This window comes from Artibeus jamaicensis, unplaced genomic scaffold (assembly GCF_021234435.1).
Source record: "Artibeus jamaicensis isolate MK-2021 breed Jamaican fruit bat unplaced genomic scaffold, CSHL_Jam_final scaffold_537, whole genome shotgun sequence".
NCBI lineage: Eukaryota > Metazoa > Chordata > Mammalia > Chiroptera > Phyllostomidae > Artibeus > Artibeus jamaicensis.
Window position 1 is genome coordinate 14,439,119 of NW_026522047.1, and position 17,964 is coordinate 14,457,082.

Here is a 17,964-nt window from a genome sequence, read left to right on the forward strand (position 1 = left end):
TCTAAGGGGGCACGAGAACCCTTCAGGAAGTCCGTGGTGAAGCAGCTGCTGTGGCCGCAGCTGGACCAACCCGGGATGGGCTTGAGGTTGTTCAGAAATCAGTTTGGGAAAAATGAGAATCCAAGTGCTATTAGGAGTGGGTTTTTTTTCTTTTTCTTTTCTCCTTCTCCTCCTCCCTCTTCTCTTTCACCTCCTTCTTTTTTAAGAATACCAGTAACAGGCCTTGAGCACGTATCTGAGCAAAATTTCAACATTTTCGATGATAATGAAAGTACTACATCACCCTAAGTCTTATTTGTCAACTAGTTTGGAATGAACCTTAAATCACATAAACTCTACCGGAAATAAGAAGGAAGAAGTACTGAGACGGACCCATGAATTGGTTCTATCAATGGGGCCTCTGAGGACGAAGAACAAAAGCTTAAGGCCCCACTGATGGATAGTCAGTGGGTGAAGTTCTTTGTGATGCACGATTAACCGTGTTCTGGTTCCGAGACTGCAGCGCTGACTTACGAACCCAATTTCCAGGATCACTTAGACGGCAAATTCTCACTGGGCAAGAATGTGTGTGTGCCCATGTGTAGGGAGGTATTTGTGTGTACCGCAAAACGAAAAACCTCTCACAACACAGCAGGAAACAAAACAGAGCAAACCAACCCACTAAAGCTGCCAGGGATGAAAAAGCAACCAACCTGGTATTTTCCAGCATCAGGACAGGTGCTGAGACCCCAGAGCTCTTTCGATTCAGTTCTCAAAAGAACAGCACTTGAAACTACTTAAATAAAGGGAACCAAATGAAGGACTCATCTATTTTATGGCCCTACCCAAAAATGACCTTGGTCACCAGAATGATAATTTTTAAATGTAATACCAAATGAAGGCAAAAATAGTACCTCATACACTAGTGTAACAGGTACTGTCCCGTAGTAGCCACAAAACCACCAGGTGCTCTCTACACCCAGAAAAATGACAGATTTGTGCTTGGAGAGGGCAAGAGATAAAACCCCCAAAACAATGTGGTGATTTGAAACATTTAGGAACAAAAGGGAGATGTGTCTTAAATATAATTAAAGCTATAACAACAAGCAGGTTAAAGATAATGACCATGGCAATGCTATTACTTATGTGTACTCATCGAAACCAGGCACGATGCTTTCACTTTATGCGCAGTACTGAGTAGGGGCCTGGTCATCAGGAAAGCAGTATTCCATAACAGCTCAGACCACAGACTTTGTCAAAAACGTACAGCCGGTTCCAAGTCCCCACCATGCCACATACCAGCTCTGTGACTGGGGGTAAGTTACTTAACCTCCCTGGGCTTCTGATTCCTCATCCATAAAACAGAGGTAACAGCACCTACCACACTGGTTTGTGCTGGAGATTAAAGGAAAATAACCCAGGTACAGTGCTTGGCCCAGGTCTAGCACGTACAAAGCATGAAATAAACAGAAACTTTTGTTATTACATCATCGTAAACAACAGAACACAAAGATCTTATCTTCAAATGTCATGCAGAAAGTATCTACTTCTGAGGGCAGCACACTCAGCAGTCAGCTATTTAACTAACACACACACACACACACACACACACACACACACACACACACACACACAACATGAGCAGGGGCCAGGCACCACCGTGCGACAGACCGCGTGCCTGTGACTGAGGAAGGCAGGCCTAAAACACCTTGGGCGACTATCATTACCAGCTTCTTACATAACTCTGCTTGTCATCTCTCACGGGTCACCACAACACGCTGACAGCTTTAGAGGCACTTGGAGAAAACAGAGACCCGGGTAGCTCATCCAGCCTTGGCAGTGAGCGTCAGTGGGTGCTGTGTTCATTTTCCTTACTGCACTTAAGTGCCAAGCCCCCCCCAACCCTGAAGGGCAGAATGCAAATGCCCCCCTTCTGCAGGTGCAATCCCGCTGGAAACGCTCCACGCCTCACACGTGCGCATGCGTGGTAACTCGGCAGCCGCATGTGGACGCGCATCCCAAGGAGATAACCGAGGGACCGGGAAAGACTGGGTTAGGAGGATATTCACTAACGTCATTCAAGATGCAGTTACCATGGGGTGGGGGAACCCCTGGATTTCCAACGGTGGTGCATTATTTAGTCAAATTACATTATATACACAATAAAATATTACCTGCCTATTAAAGTTGACATTATAGAAGTATATTTTACTGATATGGAAAGATAAAATGTATCGATATATACAGGACGGGGCAAAAGTAGGTTTACAGTTGTTTGTGTGAAAATGATATACTAATTATCTGTTTTAGGTACTCCTAACTGTAAATCTGTGAAGGAGTCGAAATCACACTTGGTCCTTTGAAGGCAACTTCGAGGCTGAGGTGGCCCCGGGAACATGAGCCTGGCCGCCTGCTGTAGAGGAGCAGTGGAAGCGGAACCGGTGAGCAGCCTTTCCTTACGTTCTGGGCCTGGCCAGCTGCTGAGTGAAAGGGCCATTACATTCTGGGCCTGAACACCAGCTTGGTACTGCTCAAAACGCACTGGCTGGAGCGGTGGAGCCCAAGAGTGTGGTCTCAGCCTGCCCCATGCCCTGCCAGTGACCGCCCATGAGAACCCGGGCAGCTCAGGCCGACCCTGCACCCCACTCAGCTAAGGGCGTTAAGCAAGGAGGCTGACATGACTCACAGTTCCCAGATGATCAACCACCCAGACCCAGAGGAGACTCTGGAACTGTAAAGAGGAGGGGAACCAAACCAAAGGGCAGCCAACCAAGACCCCTCTGTGTTGTCGGTGAGGTGTCCATCAAGCACGTCCCCATGATGCCATTTCCTGACCAGGCCTGTCAGAAGGTCAGATGTCCCCAGAGGAACTGTCAACAGCTCCTCTGTCCTTCTGTTTGCACCTCCCGCCCCCAGCCGTTCCCGGGCACCTCTTGAGACAATGGCATGTGTGCACGTGTTCACTGAGGTTGGGCAGCACTTCCCACTCCGCTCACTGTTAGAACCTCCAGTTCTTCTAATGGGGACAGCCACATGGGCTGCCTTTCACTTGAGTCTACTAAAGGCCAAGGAGGGCCAAGGACGGGATCTCTCCTGCCTCTGGGGCATTAAGTCCAAAACACCGGCTGCTGGGGGAAGACCCACAGCTGTTTGGTTCTCTGGTGAAGCTCGCACCACAGGTGCAAAGCTGTCAGTCCACTGAGTCTCGGGGGAGGGCAGAAGGTCAGCGTAGGACCGGCTCAACAAAGTAGGCTGGACAAAGTCCTGCAGTACAGCTTCCTCCATGTTCTTTATGGTGAAAAGTATCATTTGCTACACAGACGCTGAGCAAACTACAACTCAGCAGGCTGACGCGATGGCACAGTGGCCCTTCAGCCAGAGAGAACGGTGGCTTCCTTTGGGGCAGTGGTGAGAAGAGTCCTTGCTACACGGGGAGTTTGGGCTCCTTTTCCCAGGGAAAGGTCCCCATGTCAAGGAAATGCGAAAAATCAACTTCTTCAAACTAATCTGGGTACAGGCTGGTAGAAGATAATACAAAGAAGCACAGGAAAAGACTGTTTCACCAAATAACTTGCTCTCCCCCTCCTTTTCTGTACGGTTCACACTGCCCGGGGTCAGGGCATAATGATCGGAATAATGGTTCCGGGAGCAGTGAGGTAGACCAGGTCCAGAGGACTCCACCTCCTTGGGGCTCCCCGAGGCTCAGGTCTAAGGCAAACCGCATGCCTAGGACTCACCACCAAGACCACTAAGTTCTCCAGAAAGTGGTCAGAAATCGGTGAAGACACCGATTCCAGGCGCTCCCTTCAACTCAGTTCCCACGTGTGGGGGGTTCAGAAGACGAGGCTCGGAATGAGGCTGGGGAGCCCTCTGTATTCCACAGGCGGCGGGTGAGACCCACCACTTCTGTACCTCAGCAGCCCGGAGTACTGGGCTCTCCTATAATGAGTCATGCAATTCAAGAAAATACTTAAAGCTCCCAACAGAGTGTCCCATCAAATGCTGTGTCGTTCATGAGAAAAACAACATGAAAACGACAAGCCGAGAAAGGTCAGCATATCAAAGAAATCTTTAAGGTAACAGCTTCCGCTCTTAAAACCTTCTCAGGAAAGGGAGCCAGCAATTTGGGCTGAAACAGAAATCGATAAGAACAACTAATGGGTGAATGAGACTTTCGCAATGGTCGTCACTTCCGTGGAGTCTTCCACAGGAAATTCTGGAGCTATGTGTACGGGCAATCAATAGATTCAGAAGCTAAACCGGTTCTGGGTTTATTATAATGAGATCATGCAGTTATGACAGGCAGTACTTAATGTGAAAACCAAAGCACATCTCTTTGTGGCATAAATTATGCCATCGGCATTTATTGCCTGGTGCTCCTGAGCCTCGGCTCAGCAAACCATTGAGGAGTAATTCAGCTTTGGCGTTCTGGGCTCTTTTGCAAGGGAGCATGCATAGGGCCGGCTCTGGAGAATGGCAAAGCCCCAGAAGTAGATGGAGGAGGAGGAGTAATGTCAGGCAGCAGGGGGAAAGGAAGGTTAGGGCGGAGGGGCTAGAAGAACAGGAGTCCCAGGGGCAGAAACCAGCAGTGACGCCCCCGTCCACGTGCACTTGCCAGGGGCGGCCAGGAGCTGAGAGGAGTAGCGGGGGAGGTCAGGCAGCTCCAGCCTCCAGAGGACCTGGAAAGCTTCTGGGCACAAGTGGTGGATGGCGAGTAACAATGTGTCAGTGTCCCTTCCACACCCTTGTTGAGCTGAGTGATTTAATGGCTCTGATTTCTAATTTCCTTCCTTTTCATGTCTTCCCTTGCTGGCTACAATGTCTATTCTAATCCTATTCTAGATAGTTTGCCAACTAAATGTGATACTTTCCCAACCAACCAGCACAGGGTGCTTCTCCCTGAACAGTAGCAAGCAGGTGTTTCACTTTGTACTGAATGAACCGTGCAGAGGGCTGGCACATAGCCAAGGCTGTCTTATCCAGGGTCCCAGTTTCCCTCTGCCTTTTCCCTGCCTTCCCGCTCCAATCCCCACCCTGCACTCCTAGGCGTTTTTCTCCCTGCCCCGATCCCTGATGTCACCCCTCCATTCACCAGGATGCACAATGACCAATATACCCCACTATTTCTCATGGGACTCTTTGCATCTCAGCCAGAATAACTTTAAATAAGGGACACAACTGTAATTTCGGGTGCTGTGGAATCCTCAAGGGAGCACTGCTAGGACACTCGCACCCCCCGGCAGCCTGAAATCACAGCCAGATAATGCCCCCTACCTATGCAGAAGGCTGGCCAAGGTTCTGGGGCGTAGCCAGGAGCCCCACAATCAAATGGCACTATACGGAACTTGCCCCACTGGACTGCAGCTGCGTACTTACTCGTGTTCTCAAGAGTCAAGACTGGATCTAATTATCTTCACATCTTTAGATCCTAGCATAGCATTTCCTATCAAGCAGAGATCAATCTAAAAATTGAATGAAGTCAACTAAAAGAGCTCCCAACGGCCAAACCTGGAATGATTTGAGCAACAAAACACATAAGGTAGTACTAGGAGCCCCCGCTCAAGCACAGAATAAATGTTCGTGATTCCATAGTGATAAAAATAACTGAATAAATCAAAACTTCTCACTCTTTAAGTGTGGGCTGTGCACAGTGACTTCCTCCCAAAGAGGACAATATGGAAAGAGAAGAAAACATAATTTGACAGTAAAGAAACTTAAAATAACATGATGTCAGTTAGGCAATGGAGGACATGATCAGTCATAAATCAGGTTGATAGTATGGAGCCTGTGATTGTCCTCACGAGAACCCATCCCCAGCCTGATCCTGCAATAAACATCGAATTCCAATAAAACCACATTTGACACTACACCCGAGCAGCATCCTGGGCAGGACCCTCAGACACAAGGAAAATCCGAAAGACTTCCACAGTCTAGGGTAAAGGAGCCTAAAAAGATATGACAACGACACACACAACAGCATGCTCAATGAGCCCCAGGAACAGAAAAAAGACTTCAGGTAAAAACTAAGACCTCAATAAACTATGGACTTAGTAACAGTGTATCGATATCAGTTCATTCATCGGAACAAATGCTCCACACTCAGGTGTTAATAATGCAGGAAGCCAAGGGAGTGGAAGGTGCTTGGGAGCTCTGCAAACTATCTGTTCAACTTTTCTGTAAATCCAAAAGTGTTCTAAAGATAATAAAAACTATTAATAATAAAAAGTGAAGTGGAGAAAGAAAAAGGAGGAGAAAGTGTTCCATGCCATTGCTTTTCCTGCGGTTATTTGAAAAGCCACATGCAAATAAATAACTAAAACAATCTTGGCCACTCTGGATTAGCCGTTCTTGGGAAGAGATCCAATGGCAGCCTAACTGTTTACCACCATTTCAAGCACAGCACATTACTACAGATTATCATCAGGAGAAATCAACAGTCCCTACTCAGTAGGAAGTCCCGTGCTAGGAATATAAGTCTCACTTAAGTCCCCCTGCCCACATATTCTCTGTGTTCTTCCTCACTTCCCAGCTTCCTCTGAAGTTATGCTGGGGCCATGTGACTAGTTCTAGCCAGGGGAGTGACACCTCTGAGCCAAGGGAGTTGAACACAGGTGCCCCTCCAGTCCCACTTGTCCCTTGTAAGCCGAACCTGGAGGCTTTGTGTCCCAGATGGTGTCACTACTGAGGGAAGAAGCCACAGGACCCAAATAAGACTCATCGGAGTGAGAAAGAAACCCCCTTTCTGGTGTTAAGCCATTGAGATTTGGGGGTACATCTGTTGAAATGGCAATGGTCACCTGCCCTAAAATACCAGGTGACTGCATTCCACTAATAAAAGTTCCTTCCTTTCTGATGGAACATTGTTAATAGCAACGTGTCTCTGTATTTCCAAATACTGCTACTTACCACAGGCAATGGTCCAGTAGACCAAAGAGTCTGGAGTCTGGTACAGGATGCGGAAGGGAGCGACGCGGGCGCTGGAGTCCAACACGACGTCAAGGGTACCCACCAGGAGGCCTAGGGAGAGAAGGAGGGAGAGATGGGTACGGGCGTCCTCAGTGCCTTCCCATTCCAGGCAGGGTGGGCACTTCACCCTGACTTTCACTTAGAGCGCGGATTTCCTAAGGGTGCCCTGGGGATGGAACTGGTGGTGCTTGAGGTGGAGCAGGGAGGCACTGAAGGCCCCCAGCCTCCCTTGCTTGGACACAGTGGAAAATAAACAGCGCAGCCCAGAGCACCGAGCTCAGCGCCTACCCCCTAGTGGGGTTTTTGCGAAGGTCTGCTGAATCTGAACCAGATTATTTTTCTGAAACCATCACCACCAATATCTCTCAATGTGTCCCCTTGAGGGCTGGTTCTGACCACACTGAATGATGCCTTGATATGCACCATGCCATTGCACTTCACCTCCTTCTGGCCGGAAGTCTGTGGTCATGGACAGAGCTATGGATGTGCCCACTGGAGTTCAGAAGAGCTCAGTTCCGGCTCGGACTCTGTGACAACCGGCTCTGTGGTGTGGGCAGGCCACTTAACCTCTCGCTGCTTTCACTGCCTCAGTCGTGACGAGACTGTAAGGGCACTTGCCTTCCAGAACCAGAGCTGTTAATCAAGAACCCCGAAGGCGGTTAACAGGGGGACGTCCTACAGCTGTCCTTGGTCTTTGTCCAAGGACAGGAACCCATTTAGGTTTACTCCCAACCACAGTGACCATGAACTGCCCTAAGCACACCAGAAAAACAAACTGTGGCTGAAGTGAAAGCGAAGTCGTTGGTTTGCTCTGGACTGTACGAAGCACACTACGAATAAAATCCTTAAAGCCTGCAGCGGTTTCCAGGAGACAGATTTCCACACAAGGCCACCTGCATGAGCATTTCTGATTTCTTTTCTGTGACTTGGATTCTCTGCAAAGACCTCTAATAACTCTTCGATTACCTGCAGGTGGGAAAGTTATGTCCCAGGAAAAGCAGGAGAGCGCCGGCTAAACTCTTACGTCAACTAGAAATACACAGGCATGACCCACAATAACCGAGTGTTTCTAACCCTTCCCACTTCTTCAATCACAAGGGGAAATAACATGCCCCCTGTACCAGAAGTGTCCCATGGGCTGGTTCTAAGATGCACAAACGTCAGTCTGGGACCAGGCAGGTGCAGCTGAAGTTAGCTTACAGGATTCGATGAGCCTTGGACAGCGTCCTGGGAGCTACGGATTGTCGGAGGGCAAGTGCAGCCTCTGGGCACAGCAGCTGACGGAGGCCGACCTGGCGCCAGAACCCCACACTCTCGCTTCTGCCACTGCCCACCTCCCCAGGCTCAGTTTCTCTCTCCTCGATGTCTTTCTAGGCTTCTATAACCTTTAACACCGACAAGGGAAGACCTCTTCCGAGGTCCTGTCGGCCCACACAACTTGATCACCATGAATGTCTCCGGTTAAAGTCCACCTTCCAGCAAGCATGGCACTCGCCTCCTCCCACAACCGCAGCTGAGCTACAGAACAGCCACCCTTGAGAACCACCTGAAATGGAGCCCAACAGAAGCCCTACAGCAAAGATATAAAGAAGGAGCCGCACTGAGACTGACGGGAGGGGCGGAGACTCAGAGTGGGCTGGTCTCACGCTCACTCCCCAGCCCTGAACTTCGCTCGGAGCCCAGCGAGTTGGGAACCCATGTTTGATGATGGAGGAGTCAGCTATTATTTTTCAGTAACAGTTGACTGTCAATATTTATTTAATTAGTTCAGGTATACAGAACAGTGGTTAAACATGATTTATGAAGTCCCCCCCCCATACATCTAGTACCCGCCTGGCACCATACGTAGCTATTACAATATTATTGACTAGATTTCCTATGCTACCCTTTACATCCCCGGGACTATTCTGTAACGACCCATTTGTAGAAGTTAGGTATTTTTTGAAAACCTAAATAATTCTTTAGTGCTGCGCTGCCCAACATCTATGAATGCAAGAAGTAAAAACTTTGAGAAGGAGAGGTGCCCCTCCTACACTCTCTGCAAACAGAACACCAGAAGGGGGGGAATCTGGCTGAGAGACTCCAAAAAGAGGCAGCCATCGGGATTTTCTTAGAAGTCTTATTACTCATACATCTGAAATGGCTGTCCAAATACTGAATCTTGCATCATTCCCACACAAAGTGTTGCTGTAGCAGCTGTTCTAATCAGCTATTTCGGGTGTTAAACAATCTTTGATTGCCGGAGATAACTAAATCAAATTATGGCCTTCCAAAGCACTCTTCTCTGCAGCTACCTATTACATTAGTTTGGGGCACCTTGCAACACAAATGTGCTGTTTTCAACAAGATTCAGAAAACAGAAAACGCTCTGCAAAATCCGTACAGTGCGGCTCCCCACCTGGCTGGGGACTCTAGAGAGCATGTGACACGTATGGGGTCATGTGTCCCCTCCTGGGCAGCACCATTAGTGGGGGGGGGAGCATGTCAGGAGAGGGTTGGACACATCGGAGTGTTCCCGTGACAAAGACCAACCCATGTACTGATGATCTTGGAATAATTCAGGCTGGAGCAGACAGAATCCTGAAGATCTCTTGACCTCTCTCTGTTCCCTCAGCCTTGCAGCCAGTGGGAGATGAGGCTCAATGGGCAGAGATGAAGCCAGGGTGGTCCAGGTAGTGGGCTTGGCCTTGGCCCAGATTCTGACATGGAAACAATAATAGTGCCTACTCCGAGGCGGCTCGGTTACATGCCACGCATTACTGCCGAGTGAGATAAACAAAAACCACAGGAAGGTATCGGAAATTACAAAACCCATGGACCCCCTCCTCGAACTTTAACAGCAGGCCTTCCAGCCCCTGTGCCCCCTCCTCCTTAACCCACCTCCCTCTCTCCACTCCCCATCTTCAAGTTGTTTTGTATTCTTCCCATCCGGGTCTTTACGTTTTTACTGACTCAGCGTATGTGTATGAATGTAGATTTAACACTGTATTTTAAAACTTACATTAATGAAAAAGAGTAGATTCTGTTCTACAACCTATTTTTTTCCCCGGTTAACAAGTGTGCAAAATTTACCCAAGCTGATTTATTCATTTTAAATGCGGTGTAATATTTCACAGTACAAATAAACTGTTACTTATCTGTTTTCCCAGTAGAGGACATTTGGGTTTATCTCCAATCATTTCCTCTATAACTGGTCCTTACGCAAGTGCACACCTTTCTTTAGAATGGAATGAGTGAGCCACAGGGTAAATATATTTCCCTATATTTGGTGAAAGCCTAAGTCTTTCTATTCTTTTACTTTTAGACACAGTATAGTGATCTGCAATTGTCAAAAAACAAAACAAAACAACCGGCAGATTTAATTAACCAATTTAAACCCATATGTCCAATACATGGTCCGGTGAACACCAGTCTGCACACCACGCCGCCCAGAGGACCAGGTGGGAGGTTAGGGGAACTGCTGTGTGAGCGCGGCCCTGAGGGGCAGTGCTGGGGTTGCCAGGTGAGGGCCAGCTCCGTCCCTGTAAATACGCTGAGTTGTAGTGTCACAACAAACAAAGTGAGGCAGACACTGGTACTGCAGGCCACCCATAGTGCCACAGCACCCAGGGGAGGGCACAGGTGCTGCATGAGGAGGTGCGGGCGTGGCCTTTCGCTCAGTCCTTCTGCAGTATGGGGACTACGGCCCACCAGGCGGAGACTGGTCCCAACAGCAGGGCTCTCCCTTCAGAGCAGAGCAGCTGGGAGCACGCCCTCCAACCCTCCACCATGTTCCTGTGAAAGCGGCCTCTCCACCATTCCCGTGGAGCCCACCAGCGTGACACTTGCCCTTCCATGACATTGCAAACTGGTTTCTGCACACGAGGTCTCATTCACGCTTCTGCTCTAAGACTCAGAGGGTGGGAGCCAGAAAGGAGAGAAGAAGCCATAACGTTCCTTTCTATTTTCCATCCCAAAGGATAAGCACAGGCGGGTTTGCTGCTCAGCAAATAGAAGACTGAAATCTGAAGAACATTCTGTCTGCTGAGCTTCTGTCACGCAGCCAATCAGTGCGCTCAGACCTCCCAGGCTCCCCACGGCCAGTCCAAGACGTCCGGGCTGGGAGCTGCTCCTGTTGCCCCGAGGACCGGGCCCTTAAAGTCACACACACCTCGGGAGGGCAGCTGGAATTGACGTTCCTCTCTGGGCCAGTGTCTGAGGAAGAATCATTAAAGTATTCTCTTTCTACCTTGTACCTCAGTTAGGTCCAGCTGCATAATTTGCAAGACTCTGTACAACAGGAAAACGCAGGTTGTCCTGCTCAAAACCTCTTAACAATTTCGAGACAGCCACAGAACACTCCACTAAGTCTGAGGCCTTTCCAGAAAGCGCAGGCCCCTGTGCAACACGACCCGCCACGTACCCAGCAGGCCGACCTTGACCCCAGCAGTGCCACGGTGACGTCATCCCCACAGACAAGCTGTTGTTTTTCAGACCTTTGTCAGGAATTCAGGTCTGCTCTGAAACAGACCAGTGAAGACACTGGGCTGAATTTATTCAAAAAACGCTCTAGGCACCTGTGTGATCCAATTCCTCAAACAAGCCCCCCTTGGGAAGAGGAAGGTACATTTTTGTTACATTTACCGCTGGCTGCCATTTAAGTTCCAGGAAGGTGTATGATTCTGATCTTGTCTCCAGATGCAGGTCTGAAAACCAGACACTGACAGCTGGGGCCGGCCAACGTCAGCCTGGACGGCGCAGGCAGAGGAGCCCCTGAGGCGCTGGTGGGGGCAGTGAGACCGCCTCCTTCCCCAGAGGTAAACCTGGACGTGCTCGGACCCCCTCTGCCAGGCAGCATTTGTGGGGGCCGTGTATTGCCCACAGCTGGGGAAGTCTCCTTTCTGCCCTCGAATTCATAGAACCTTCTCCACAATGAAATAATATTATATGAGATAGAAACAACCGTGAATTACATTTAGGAAATGACCTAGAATGTCCAAGTGAATATATCTATAATCTCATATGGACATTTACAATCACATCCTCAAATAATTACCTAATGATGTGGCAAAATGCATGTCGTATGTTGTGTGACATGCACCTTTAGTTCTGTATGATCATAATCTGCCAAAATATAATGTAGTTATATTAAAAAGTATATGTATTATTTTTAAAGATTATACTAATTAACATATTTTGTGTATACTTAATGATTTTTGGCATATCCAAAAATCCAAAGTGTTAATTTGATTTTCTTCTGTGTTCTGTGTTTTCACAAATTTCTCAAATGGACATTCAACCTCCTACTTTGCGCTTCCTCTACTGAAGGGAGAGCTCACGCGATGGAATAAACAGATGGTTACTGTGTTTACACTGAAGTTGACACCTCATGTCGGATAACCACAGGTTAGAAGAGCCCGTGGTGAGCAACAGAACGGGGCAAAAATGTGCAGGGCTGACGAGCCACCGCGGGGTCCGCAGGGGCCACCTCCCTGGGCTGCCTTCCTCCCTGTCGCCTTCCCAGGTCCAGTTCTAGTTCCCACCGATCTTAGCCACAAAACCAAGTCCTCGAGTCTTCATTCCTTCCAAAGAGAAGCTTCCCGCTAACATCCTAAGTAACCCCTTTGGCTCCATCTAAGAGGGGCTCTGAGTAAACAACCCCTTTTGTAGGACAGCAAGACAAGTGTTATATAACGAAGCGCCAAGGCATTAACGACAGTTTAATAATATGCTTTCCAGCCTTGCATCCAAATATTCCAGCACAGATATAAATAGCGGCTGAAGAACTGTAATTAAGACAATCATGCTATTTACAAGGGAGAGATTCAGCGGCAGCCCGGCCGGATTACTGGGAGTCTTGCCTGACCTTACACCACTCGGGGAGCATGAAACTCTCCTCGCAACCCTCCTTCAGAAGAATCACAGTCCTAGTTTAGCCCTAAGTCACCGGATGAAACTGTGGTATGTTTCCCAGAGACATTTCGGCCTCCAGCAGATGAAGGGAGAGCAGCCTTCACCTGAGGTCCAGGTGCAGGCCTCAAAGGGAGACCTGGGCTGGGGGGGCCCGACGGCACAGAGAAGCCGTGGCACCACGAAGAGGAGGCACCAAACCAGAAGGCAAAGATGGTTTGACTGCAGCGGCAGGTACACGGCGCAGGTAAGGCCCTCGTTTTGTCAGCTGTCTGTTATTTACACAGACTGAGAAACATTAAGTGTTTCTCAATATAGCTAAACACTCTGCAAACACAGACAAGTCCCTGTGTAACACATTAGATCCAATAGAGATTTCCTAAAAAATGGTTCAGGGATGACCTAGAAATAGCTTGTGAACTATTCTGAAAAAAAAAAAAAAAAAAAATATATATATATATATATATATATATATCAATGATGGATGGGAAAAGGGATCACGGTGATAACAAAAGCAGCATCCTGGGGCAGGAGCCAGTCATTTCTAAAAACCATTCTTTTTTCATGTTACCAGGGATGGTCAAACCTGTGGCCCAGGATGGTGACAAAGGTGGCCCACCACAAGATGAAAAACTTACTTAAAACATTATGAGATTTTTGTTGCTGTTTTTGTTAGTGTTTGTGGATTTAACGTGCGGCCCAAGACAACTCTCCTTCTTCCAGGGTTGTGCAGAAACGGTGAAAGGCCGGACACCCTGCGACAATGCCGGGCACCACAGACAGAGGGCAGTGTGACACCCCCTAGTCTACCAGCAGCAACCACTTGCAGGCCTCAAGTTAGAGACTGATGAGCCAAGAGGAAATATGTGGCGAATTACTCTAATATTATTATTTTAGTAACGAATGGGAGACACAGAAATAATAAAGGTCTTGCTATATTTCTTGTGCCTTGAATTACATCTTCTGTGTCTAGCTCCTTCATCTCTAAGGAATATAACATGCACACACACACACAACACTACAATATGCCATCTCATTTAAACTCAGGGTACAGTAGTGGGAGCTCTAAAAAGACCGTCACATTTTGGTTCCTCTCTTTGGATGTAAGGAAACACAATGATGCAACAAAAAGTAAGATTACGTCGTACTTTAAACCTTTTTAAAAAGATAATCACACCAGAGAATTCCTCCTATGCCAGTGCTGCTCACCCAACAGTCCCTGTGAACAAACATCAGTTTCGCTCTGTCCCTCACACCCTGCTCAGCCCCGCCCCCCACAGCATCTGCTCTTTGAAGCTGGAAAACACAGACAGCTCCCCTGTCTCCTTCCTGTGATCTGTGTTAAGGTTGGGGAAGGGGAGGCGAGGAAAAGCCTAAATGTGTCTTTGTTTGCGTTTGATTTTCCAGTTACAAAAGGAGAAAGAATAAAAGTAATGTTTTATTTTTTAAAAGATTTTATTTTATTTTTATTTTCAGAAAGGGGAAAGAAGGGAGAAAGAGAGGTAGAGAAACATCGATGTGTGGTTGCCTCTCGCACACCCCCTACTTGGGGACCTGACCCACAACCCAGGCATGTGCCCTGACTGGGAACTGAACCAGTGGCCCTTTGGTTCGCAGGCCGGCACTCAATCTACTGAGCCACACCAGCCAGGGCTTTTTCTTCTTCTTGTAAGAAAAAAGTATAAATATGTACATCAGGAAGTAATGGGTGACATTTGCCTGTTCGTTGCTTGCCTTTGTGCTAGTTCTTGAAATTTTTCTTAGAACAGCAAAACCCCCTCTCTGTAAAAGTTTTAGGGCTTCTGATCCTTATTTCTCATTTCCCTGAATGGACCCTGAAGACAAGTGAAAGAGGGCCACCCCATATAACCTATGCCCGGTGCCTCGGGCCTCTGCCCTTCCCAGAGAGCCCAATGAACAAACCACAACAACCACATACTTTCACAATTAGCAAGCCCCCTCACTCGGGAATTACCAACATGCACATTTCAAATTATCCCCAAAAAGGTCCTCAGGGAAACCCCTAGAAAAACTAATCTTTAACATTTAGATAGTTGCACTGGTCCAGTTCCTTGATGCAAACAGGAATGTTTCTAACATGACAGGGCCAAGTGGTGGGTTCAAGTTCCCACTTCCCCACTTGGGAGCTGTGTGACTTCAGGCAAGTCACTTAGCCTCTCTGAGCCAAAAGTTTAAGTCAGACATGGATGATTTATCTTCTCTGCCAGTTTCTCAGAGTTGTTGGGAAAATCAGATGACATCCTAGGTATGGAACTGCTATATAAACTGTGGAGTGTCTTGCCCTGCAAGGTATCTAGTATTTTTTTTAATGCCTAATTTTCAGAGCAAGAAGCTTTAGGTCGTACACTTCCACCTGCTTGTGCTACAGAGGCATGTCTCAGAATTAAATGAACGACTGCTTGCCAAGGTAAGTCAATGTCCAATACAGCCAAGATCACGAATATCTTCACTCAGTCTGAACTTAGATCAGAGATCTACATACGCCCCAAGAAGATCATTCATTTATCATTCACGCATTCATTCATCCATCCCTCCAGCAAACATTTGCATAGTGACTTCCCACACAGCTGGTGTCTGGCTGTGACAATGTTCTCTTGATCTTAAACCCGTGGTTTAGTGGAGAGTCACTAGCCTGGGAAATAACATATAAGCGATAACACTATGGTTCTGACAATTTTTAAAAATGACACCATCCTGAACCTTTCATTCTTCAACTATTATTAAAACAATTAAACCGTTATTTTCTGCCCCACGCTGCTATTTATTCACATTGGACTTTGAAAAGACTCTCAGCACCCTTCGTCTGAAACGTCTCTCCCCACTTGCGTCTGTTCCTGGGTGTACCACCCCTCCCCCCTTTCCTTTTCAGAACCTCGGATTCCTCCTGCGACTCCCCACCCTGCTCCCTGAATTATGGCTAATTACTCTTTATGGTTCTCTCTCGGAATCTCTCATTCCCTCTCTTTCCCCCACCTCCTTTCCTCCCTCTTCTTGATTTCTTTCAACCTCCTGTGTGAGGGGGTGCGTTTTTCATTTTCTCTTGGACTATCAAATTACTTCGTATGATGGAAATCATACTACCTGCTTATTAGAGCCCTTTCCAATCAGAAAGGCCTTACTGTGTCTGAGCGATGATGGCATCTTGAATTACAAACCCTGATAATTCCTAGTAATTACCCTTCATAGGCTGCACTCGCTCGGCTTCTCTTCTCAAGCCCCTGGGCGGCTGGCCTAGGTGAAAAGGATGCCCACAGAACACAGCTGCATCATTACAGCCTTCTCTGAAGGGTTCAGTACGACGGGCACCCGCAACAGGCCCGGCCTCCAGCTAACTGACTCACAACATTATTTCCCAGTCTTGGACAGCCTCCTTCCAATCCAAACAGGGCCCTTAGGATTACTGAAATGAGACAATACTAATATATGCTCCAGAAGGACACCAGGTTTGATGATCAAAGCGCTACTTTTCAACTCTACAGGTAGCACTGTTTTCTGAATAAATTCAAGATAATAAAAGTCACAAAAATAACAAGTGGTAAAATATCTCTGTAATGAATGGTCTGATTAATGCGAAGTCACTACACAGGTTCCAGAGTTGGCTGGTCATTCCCGCTCTACCCTTCGCTCTTCCCACCCTCTTAGAAAAGTGCCAAGAGAAGGAAACGACGTACAGACTAAGGACAGAGTTGGTCTGCTACCGGCTCAGTAGGAAACTGCAAAGGCCCTCGACCAGCTTCAGCTCCCTGGAGCTGTGCTACAGATGAAAAGGACGTAGGATGAGCCACGGTGCGCCAGCGTCACGCGGCTGTGACGCAGCCGTGACGCAGCCGTGACGCAGCCCAGGAAGCGATCTACTCCACACAGGGGAGGAAATGTGGCTGAAAGGCCTTTTCAAAATCCCCTTTGAAGCAGAGAATGGAAAGGCTTCTAACTCTGATTCACAATCAAGAAAACATTGACCAAAAAAGATATATTCTTCTACACAAAACCCCCCATTTCCTACAGGGCAAAAACACCGTAAGTCAACTAAAAAGACAAACAAAAAAGATGCAATTCAGGTATACACAGGTAAGAAAAAAAGCAGCCACCAGTAAAAAGTGGGCAAGGGACAATACCAGACAATTTATAGAAGAGGAAATAGAAATGGCCGGGAAACGAAAAATATCCAACATCACTTATAAGAGAAACGCAAATGGAAAACACACCGAGGTCCCATTTTCCCGTTATCAGTAAGGCAAGAACCTGAAGTCTGAAAGCGCACTCTCTTTAAGGAGACCGGGAAAACGCTGTGCTCGGACACTGCTGTGAGTGCGACTTGTTAAAATCCCAAGGGCGGGGGGTTTGGCATTACCTGTCCAAACTCCACGTGCATGTACGTACCCAATGGCCCTGCACTTCCACTGTGGGTATTTATTCTGAAGACACGTCTCACCCGGCAAAAGGGCCAGCCAAGGTTATTTATGGCAGCATGTTGTATACCTTATTTTTGGACCATAATACGCACCTAGGTTTTAGAGGAGGAAAACAGGGAAAAAATTTTGAAGCAAAAAATGTGGTAAAATATTAAGTAACATAAATGACATAACATTTTACCAATGTAAATGTAAACAGAACTCAACAGCGGCGTTAACAACCATTATCCCTCCCAAATTTGGGGAGGGGGAAAAAGTGCACCTTATAGTCCAAAACATATGGTAAATGTTTGAATACAACATAAATGTCTTGAATTTATGTCTCAAAATGTTGTTTGAATACAACAAAAGGAAGTGGTTAAATATACGGCATTGCCATATAATGGGATAACAGCAGCTATAACCTGGAAGAACAATGGCGACATGCAATGTCCCGAGAGAGGAAGACATACAGCTCTCTCTCGGAAGAGAGTTCGGTGCAGAGAGGCCTGCACAAAGCGATGGGGGGCTGGGATACAGCCACGTACTGGTGCTTGCTTGTATATGCAAAGGGCCTGGGGAAGACACACACAGAATGAACACGGTGGTTACCAAGAGCAGATAACAGGGCTGAGAAAGGTCCCACTGTCCACCTTTTAATATTATTGGATCTTGAACCATATACATAAGTATTATTATTCAAAACACTTCAGTTCTC

General features: G+C 47.5%; 1 protein-coding gene and 1 long non-coding RNA gene across 3 annotated transcripts in view; one reads left to right on the forward strand and one right to left on the reverse strand.

Moving 5' to 3' along the window:
• Window positions 1-17,964, reverse strand: part of TBC1D9 (TBC1 domain family member 9) — a 73,276-nt gene that overhangs the window by 37,900 nt on the left and 17,412 nt on the right. For both annotated transcript variants that reach the window (XM_053658281.1, XM_053658280.1), the window contains exon 2: window positions 6,886-6,996. In XM_053658281.1, coding sequence (XP_053514256.1) covers window positions 6,886-6,996 — 111 coding nt within the window. The remainder of the gene's footprint in view (window positions 1-6,885; window positions 6,997-17,964) is intronic.
• LOC128626326 (uncharacterized) lies at window positions 12,942-13,772 on the forward strand. The gene is made up of 2 exons (XR_008390255.1): window positions 12,942-13,081; window positions 13,558-13,772. It is a non-coding gene; the product is annotated as an uncharacterized LOC128626326 (long non-coding RNA).